The sequence below is a fragment of the Prosopis cineraria genome, unplaced genomic scaffold (genome assembly GCF_029017545.1).
Source record: "Prosopis cineraria cultivar Desert tree isolate PC_DT_omini unplaced genomic scaffold, ASM2901754v1 PC12, whole genome shotgun sequence".
In the NCBI taxonomy this organism is placed as follows: Eukaryota; Viridiplantae; Streptophyta; class Magnoliopsida; order Fabales; family Fabaceae; genus Prosopis; species Prosopis cineraria.
The window spans coordinates 39,886,599-39,894,778 of record NW_026555343.1 but is presented as its reverse complement, the minus strand read 5'-3'; the positions used below and the strand labels follow the sequence as shown (position 1 = coordinate 39,894,778).

General features: G+C 36.3%; 3 protein-coding genes across 3 annotated transcripts; all 3 read left to right on the top strand.

Annotated features, from left to right (window-relative positions):
- The first annotated feature begins 3,429 nt into the window (after window positions 1-3,429).
- On the top strand, window positions 3,430-4,385 carry LOC129287822 (disease resistance protein RPV1-like). Its single transcript, XM_054924073.1, has 2 exons — window positions 3,430-4,029; window positions 4,249-4,385. The coding sequence occupies exons 1-2, from the start codon at window positions 3,530-3,532 to the stop codon at window positions 4,298-4,300; spliced, it is 552 nt and encodes a 183-aa protein (XP_054780048.1). The 5' UTR covers window positions 3,430-3,529; the 3' UTR covers window positions 4,301-4,385.
- Window positions 4,386-4,407: 22 nt separating this feature from the next.
- LOC129289355 (TMV resistance protein N-like) lies at window positions 4,408-4,904 on the top strand. The gene is made up of 2 exons (XM_054926114.1): window positions 4,408-4,424; window positions 4,475-4,904. Exons 1-2 carry the CDS (start codon window positions 4,408-4,410, stop codon window positions 4,902-4,904), a joined length of 447 nt encoding a protein of 148 aa, XP_054782089.1.
- Window positions 4,905-5,174: 270 nt separating this feature from the next.
- On the top strand, window positions 5,175-7,908 carry LOC129289412 (disease resistance protein RML1B-like). The gene is made up of 3 exons (XM_054926174.1): window positions 5,175-5,316; window positions 5,443-5,742; window positions 5,839-7,908. The coding sequence occupies exons 1-3, from the start codon at window positions 5,194-5,196 to the stop codon at window positions 7,255-7,257; spliced, it is 1,842 nt and encodes a 613-aa protein (XP_054782149.1). The 5' UTR covers window positions 5,175-5,193; the 3' UTR covers window positions 7,258-7,908.
- Window positions 7,909-8,180: the final 272 nt, after the last annotated feature.

Below are 8,180 nucleotides of genomic sequence, written 5' to 3'. Positions count from 1 at the left end.
TAATATGTGATGTCTTAGCTAACAATGTGGTAAGAGATCCTTTCTTGTTTTAGCTTTTAATTTTATTATGTCTTCCTTATAATTTTATGAGTAATATAGACGTAATATGAGTCGATCTACTTACTACAGTTTTTGTTTTTTGTATTTAGGGAAACAAACAAAGTTGAAGGAATATAATGGGATGTTACTCAAATTAGAGACCTACATTTAGAGGCTGACATTTTCAAAAAGATGCGTATATACAATTTCTGAAATTTTATTCTCGTTTTGACTACGACTCAAGTCATGTGCAGCTTCCAGATGGTCTCGAATTTCTTCCTAATAAAATAAGGTATCTAGAGTGGCATGGATTCCCACTTAAATCTCTGCCATCCACTTTTTTGTGCCAAAAAAGTTGTTACGCTTTCCATGCAAAATAGCCGTCTTTAAAAGCATTGGGATGGGGTGCAGGTATGTATAATTAATCTTATTTGTTTTTAATGTTTTACATCTATTTGAAGCTTCACGGTAATCTCGTTTGCATTATCTATCTCTATTGTTATAGGATTTTTCGAATTAGAAGAGATAAACCTCTCAGGATCCAAACAATTAAAGGAGTTACCGGATCTCTCTAAAAGCTTGAATCTCAAAGATTTAAAACTCGCTAGATGTGAAAGTTTGTGTGATGTTCATTCATCAATTTGGTCTCTCCCCTCGCTTCATTCGTTGAGGTTGAGTGGGTGCAAGAAACTTAAGAGTTTAAAAGTGAGTTTCCTTTGAAATCTCTAAAATGGATTGATGTGTCAAACTGCTCAGATCTCATGGGACTTTCAGTGTTATCAGAAAAAAAAAACGCACGATCGGAACTATGTAGTACAGCATGGTGTTTACTTCTGACTGCGAGTATTTTAGGAGTCAATTTGAATTAACAATAGTCGATATACAACGCTCAACACTTGTGGACCTTCCAGCCAATTATCTTGGTTGAGAAGTTTGACGAAGCTTAGACTTTCTTATTGTGGGAGTCATTGATGATTTGAAGCTATATATCTTATTTGATCGCATGTTGTCTTTGAGAGAATGTGCTCATGGGGTTTTGTTCTAACATAACCGAACTTCCTAACAACACCAAACATCTTTTAAAGATTGGAAAGTCTATACTTGTATTCTTGCGATAGGCTGCGTTTTTTACTTACCGAAACTACCACCATCCATAACAACCATAACAATAAGCTATTGCAAGTTGTTGGAGACGTTGGCAGCTTATGAACCATTGAATGGTGGCCAAATACTGTTCTCATTTTTGGAATGCAAGCGATTGAATAAAGAATCATGTCACAATATCAATGGGGGCTGTCTATTCCGGAATTTATCATGCATTGCCTGAAAATAAGAACCACATGCAACTCTTATGAGATACGTGTCGCAGGAAGTGAAGTACCAGAGTGGTTCAAATACAGAGCAACAAAAAGCACTGTAAATGTTGAGCTCCCTTAAATTTCAGACTTGCTGGATTTCTCCTTCTGCATTGCTTTTTACGATGACATTGAAAGTGACATGTGTGTATCGTTGATTTGAAATGGGCATGCTACGTGGATGGTTTCTCAGGTGCATAGAAAGTCACGTTTCTATTTGATGCGGATATGGGATCCAATCTAGTTGTCATATGGAATGATACTGAGAAGTATAGAGAAGTAATGCGGGGAATTAGAAGAAGAGGAAATCAACAGTTGTTCACTGACACAAAGCTTTCCTTTGAATTCACTCTTGAGCAGCCGGGTACAAGGGGGGGTTATGACATTAAAGAATGTGGGGTGTGGCTAGTTATGGCTCAGAATGTGAGAAATTTTTTTCGGCATATGGAAAGGGAGAGGAATAAGAAGAGGGCTGGGGATGCTGAAGAGTAATGCCACTTGCTGAGGCCAAGAGGAGTCAAAGTTTTGAAGTGAGGCCTCATATTCATGAACTCAAAAGGCCATGAAGGCAAGGGAATCCTTCTTAAATAAATGGAATCCCAGGCCCCAGCCCCCTCTTTTTTTTGTCTCTGTCTATTTGTGATATTTCTTATCGAAATAAATTTTGCTATTTTGACTTAAAAAAGATATTCTATCAATCATTTAATCCGCGCACAAATTATTAATACAATCCAATTTTAATGGGCTTGTGTGCGCGCGTTTGCCAAAAATGATAGTTTCCTCTTTAATTAATAAAATATGCAAGACATGTTAAATAAAAAAATGGGTTAAAGGATAAAAAAATCGGTCAATCCTTTTCTTTTCATGATATTTTTTATTATTAATTAATTAATTAAAATTATCATGGAAGCTTATGTTAAGGTTAATTCTGTGTTTAATTATTAGAGGTATTACATCAAAAGCTTATATGAACATGTTATTTTGTTAAAATTTACTTGTCAAACTATTAAGAGAAATTTTTAAAACAGTGATAAAACTTATCATTTAACAAATGGTTACTTGTTGATAAAGTTATTTCAATCAATTTTTTAATTTTGTTTTTGTCCCCCACATGTGCAATAAAATTTCAAAATTTTAGAGGTTTTGATTAAAATTAAATTGGCTAAAAAAGTTTTTCACTAAAATTTTCCTAGTTGAAAAGTTAATACCAAAGAGCTTTCACAAATCACAACTTGAAAAATTTGACACCCCTATAATCTGAGTGTAACTTGAACAGTATTGTAGTTAAAATAAAATTATTGCACTTAGTTCAATCAATAAGGATTTAGCCCATATCTCACAAGATAATGATGTCAAATCTAGAATTTTATTGTTGGGCAATATGTAAATATAATCACAATTTTTTTTGAAACTAAAGATATGCTCCAACCTTGATGAGCCCCTAATTTTTGACTCAACTAAACATTTGTTTATCAAAGGCGTTGTTAATTAGATGCCCCCCTCCTCCTTCTAAACGCCACAGATTCTTGTTTTTCTGAGTATTTCTTTCTTATTTTGGATGTATTTAGCAGTTTCTTACAACTTTCAAGGAAATGTGGCTGTAGTTTCTGTGTTGAACAAATTTGAAGCTTGTATACCGTGTAACTTTCTGCAAAAAGTATATATATATATATAGATATTATAGATCGCGTGACTTGGAAAGTCACAGGTGCCTCTAGCCCTTGTTTTGCGTTTTAGAGTATAAAACAAATCCAATAGATCTTTTTGACCGCCAATCGCTCATTTTGACTGCCACCGTGACTCCTAAGTAATAAAGTTACACTCTTTCGAAGAAAAGTCTGTGAATCCCTCCTCCCTAGAAATTTCACGGCGTACACACACTCATATTAGACCACACTTTTTGATTGAAGTCACAAAGTGTCAGACTTTACATATAGAAACACAATCAATTCCATCCTTCCAGAAATTGCCAAGCCTGTATCAAGACATAACCATGTGGGCTCTCTTTCTTCTTCTCTATTATACGCAGCTTTTGGTGATACTCCTGTCTATATTTCCACCTCTGATATATTTTCAGGCTTCTTATCAGTACAACAACACGCACATTTCTCTCCTTGCTTCTTCATCAAATAGATATGGCCCTTGTAGCTGCTTCCTCCTCTTCCTCTGCTCAATCCCTCCCCAAGAAATATGATGTTTTCATCAGCTTTAGGGGTGAGGACACTCGCTGTAACTTCACTAGCCATCTTCACGATGGTTTCCGCAACAAACGCATCATAACCTACATAGACTACCAGCTTCCCAAGGGAGATGAGATCTTACCAGCACTTTGGCAAGCAATCGAGGATTCCTATGTATCTGTGGTGGTCTTCTCTAAAAATTATGCTTCTTCCAGGTGGTGCTTGAACGAACTCGCCCATATAATCCATTGCAAGAGGGATCAAGGCCATATTGTTATTCCTGTCTTCTATAAAGTAGATCCATCTCATGTACGCAATCAGACTGGCCCTTACAAGCAAGCATTTGAGAAATTTGAGAGGGATCCCAGGGTCAACCAACCCGATATCCAACGGTGGAAACAAGCTCTCACTGAAGCTGCAAACTTAGCTGGTCATCATGACTCTCACACAATCAGGTAACCAGTTCTTTAAGTTTCTTCTCTTTACAAATTATGTGGGTATAGTGGTGATTGACTTGATGGATCAAATACTTAAGACATATGTACGCTATTTAATTTATCCTCATCTATTTATTTACTATCTATTCGTCTTTTGTCTTTGAGAAATGTTGTTTTTTTTTTTTGGATTCATTTTGCTCTTCATTTATTTCTTCCTTTTATTTTTTCCCATGTTAGGGATGACTCTAAACTGATTCAAGAGGTTGTAAAGACGTATTGCAAAAATTGAGTCGCAAGTACCCACCTACTAAATTAACAGGACTCGTAGGTATTGATGACAATTGTAGAGAGATTGAATCACACTTGGAAAAGTTTGAAACCATTGGAATTTAGGGCATGGGGGGCATTGGCAAGTCAACCATTGCCAAAATTATTTTTTGCAAACACTCTTCCCATTATGAAGGTTCTCGCTTCTTGGAAATGTGAGGGAAAAGTCCAAAAACGGACTTGCTGAATTACGTCACAAATTTCTCTCTGATCTGCTAGAGGAAGATGATCATTTTATTGATACTTCAACCACTTTTGTTGAGTCTAGGCTCAGCCGCATGAAAGTTTTCGTTGTTCTTGATGATATTAGTACATTAGAGCAATTAGAAAATTTGGTCGGAGATTTTCATTGCTTTGGTCCAGGAAGTAGAATCCTTATCACAACTAGGGACAAGCATGTTCTTAGCAAAGGAGTTGATAAAATATGTACGGTTCAGGAATTGAAGCCACATCAATCCCTTGAACTTTTCAACTTGAATGCTTTCAATAATGGCCTTTCTACAATGGAATACGAAGAGCTAACAAAAAAGGCACTTGTTTATGCAAAAGGAATTCCATTAGCTTAAAAGTCTTAGGCTCATATCTTCGTGGCAAGAGTGAAGTTGAATGGAACAGTGCATTAAGAAAACTTGAGAAAAGCCCTCATGAAGATATTCAAAAGGTGTTAAGATTGAGTTATGATGGGTTGAATCATGAGGAGAAGAAAATATTCCTAGACATTGCGTGCTTCTTGAAGGGAGAATCAAAAGAATTTTTAATCAACTTATTGGATAGCTTTGGCTTCCACGGAGCTATTGGTTTAAGAACACTTCATGACAAGGCTCTTATAATGCAAATTATCATTGGCGTGTTGAAATGCATGATTTAATACAAGAAATGGGTTTGCAAATTGTTCGTGAAGAATCTATTGATGAACTTGGAGCACGCAGCCGATTGTCGGATTTTGGGGAAATATGTGATGTCTTAGCTAATAATGCGGTAAGAGATCCTTTCTTGTTTTAGCTTTTAATTTTATTTTGTTATGTCTTCCTTATAATTTTATGAGTAATATAAACGTATATGAGTCGATCTACTTACTACAGTTTTTGTTTTTTTGTATTTTAGGGAACAAACAAAGTTGAAGGAATACAATTAGATGTTACTCAAATTAGAGACCTACATTTGGAGGCTGACATTTTCAAAAAGATGCATAATATACGATTTCTGAAATTTTATTCTCGTTTCGACTGCGACTCAAGTCATGTGCACCTTCCAGATGGTCTCAAATTTCTTCCCAATAAAATAAGGTATCTAGAGTGGTATGGATTCCCACTTAAATCTCTGCCATCCACCTTTTGTCCTGAAAAGATTGTTAAGCTTTTCATGCCAAATAGCCGTCTTCAAAAGCTTTGGGACGGGGTGCAGGTATGTATAATTAATCTCATTTGTTTTTAAAAATGTTTTACATTTATTTGAAGCTTCATGGTAATGTCGTTTGCATTTCTATCTCTATTGTTATAGGATTTTTCGAATTTAGAAAAGATAAACCTCTCAGGATCCAAACAACTAAAGGAGTTGCCGGATCTCTCTAAAAGCTTGAATCTCAAAGATTTAAAACTCGCTAGTTGTGAAAGTTTGTGTGATGTTCATTCATCAATTTGGTCTCTCCCCTCGCTTTATTCGTTGATGTTGAGTGGGTGCAAGAAACTTAAGAGTTTAAAAAGTGAGTTCCCTTTGAAATCTCCAAAATGGATTGATGTGTCAGACTGCTCAGATCTCATTGAACTTCCAGTGTTATCGGAAGAAAACACACGCTTAGCACTATGTGAGACATCATTCTGTAAATCGCGCCGCGAGTTGGAAAGGGAATTAACAATATTCAATTTAGATGGCTCAACACTTGTGGGCTTTCCACGCCAATTATCTTGGTTGAGAAGTTTGACGGATCTTGCGCTTTTTGAGTGTGGAGTCATTGATGATTTGAAGCTACATTTCTTATTTGATCGCATGTTGTCTTTGACGGAAGTATGGTTATGTGGTTGTTGTAACATAACCGAACTTCCCAACAACACCAAACATCTTTTAAGATTGGAAAGGCTTCGCTTATCGTGTTGCAATAGGCTGCGTTCTTTACTGGAACTACCACCATCCGTAACAACCATAAAAGTCATAGATTGCAAGTGGTTGGAGACTGTGCCAGCTTTTGAACCATTGAATGGCGGCCAGATAGACTTGGCATTTTGGAGATGCAAGCGATTGAATGAAGAATCATGTCACAATATCATGGGGGCTGTCTATTACGCAATTTGTCATGCATTGCCTGAAAATAAGAACCACATGCACTCTTATAAGATACAAGTCGAAGGAAGCAGAGTACCACAATGGTTCAAATACAGAGCAGCAAAAAGCACTGTAACTGTTGAGCTCCCTCGAATTTCGGACTTGCTGGATTTCTCCTTCTGCATGGCCTTTTACGACGACGTTGAACATGGATATTCAGGTGGCTGCTTTCAATTGAAATGGGCATGCTACTTGGATGGTTCTCAGGTGGATGGGAAGTCATTTCTCCATTCTGATCCAGAGATGGGATCCGATCAAGTTTGGATATGGAATGATACCAAGATGTGTAGAGAAGTAATGCAGGGAATTAGAAGAGGAGGAAATCAACAGTTGTTCACTGACACAAAGCTTTCCTTTGAATTCACTGTTGAGGAGTTTTACCGCGGGCAGACATTGGGCATTAGAGAATGTGGGGCGTGGCCAGTTTATGGCTCAGAATGTGAGAAATTCTTTCGGCACAAGGAAAGGGAGAAGAATAAGAAGAGGGCTCGGGATGCTGACGAGCAGATGCCACTTGCTGAGCCCAATAGAACTAAGTTTGAAGTGGGTCCTCATATTCCTGAGCTGAACGCTCTGCTCATGACAATGCACATAACCTGAACTCCCTTCTCGGTATGTTTTGTCTCATTGTTCTGTCCCTTCAATAGGTTCCCATTTCTGCATTTCTCTCAAGAGTCAAGTGAGATTATTCTCGATTTATCTGTTGAAGAGCAAATGCCACTTGTTGAGCCCAAGACAAGTCAGGTTTGAAGTGAGACCTCATGTTATGTTTTTGTCTTATTGTTTTGCCCATTTATTCTCCATTTATCTCTTGAGCTTGGCATGGCATGAAAGCAAGGGAATACTTCTTAGATAAATGAAATCTAAGTCCCCCGCCCCGCCCCCGCCCCAAACCACATATTTCTGTCTAATTTAAATATTTTTTATCTAAATAAATTACTACTTTGACTCAAAAAAAGATATCCCGTCAATCATTTAATCCGCACAAAAAATTATTAATATCAAACCAATTTTAATGTGCTTGTGTGCGCGCATTTGGCAAAAAATGACAGTTTCCTCCTTTGCTAATATAATATGCAAGACATGTTAAATAAAAAAATGGATTAAAGGATAAAAATGCCTAAAAACATATTTTTAGGAGCACCTAGAATCCTTAAATGAAAGAGAGTGTAAAAATATCCTTAATATTGATGAAGCGGTCCAAAAGTGTCCAAATAATTAAATTTGATTATTTGACCATTGAAAAAAGAATCACATATAAGATGAAAAAAGTACTCATAAACTTTTTACTCAAGAGCTTTTAGTATCCTCCTTAAACCAACATTGATGTATAGTTACAGATTCCTGCAAATTTTATAAAAGAAGTCATATAGCTAAACTCAGTTCTAACAACTCAGACTTTTGAGTTTATTCAAGCTGTCTTGAATCTTGGAATTGTAAAATATATATTTTTCTTTTTTAAGTTAATTTCAATTTTCTTAAAAAATTAAGATTTTTCATTTTTCAATTTAAATGTTTTGTTT

What these genes read in the sequence shown, in the direction of transcription:
- LOC129287822 (XM_054924073.1), top strand. Translation starts at nt 3,530, where the DNA reads ATGGCCCTTGTAGCTGCTTCCTCCTCTTCCTCTGCTCAATCCCTCCCC. An exon ending in CATGACTCTCACACAATCAG is followed by an intron (nt 4,030 to 4,248) that starts GTAACCAGTTCT and finishes TTCCCATGTTAG; the next exon opens with GGATGACTCTAAACTGATTC.
- LOC129289412 (XM_054926174.1), top strand. Translation starts at nt 5,194, where the DNA reads ATGCATGATTTAATACAAGAAATGGGTTTGCAAATTGTTCGTGAAGAA. An exon ending in ATGTCTTAGCTAATAATGCG is followed by an intron (nt 5,317 to 5,442) that starts GTAAGAGATCCT and finishes TTTGTATTTTAG; the next exon opens with GGAACAAACAAAGTTGAAGG. An exon ending in AGCTTTGGGACGGGGTGCAG is followed by an intron (nt 5,743 to 5,838) that starts GTATGTATAATT and finishes CTATTGTTATAG; the next exon opens with GATTTTTCGAATTTAGAAAA.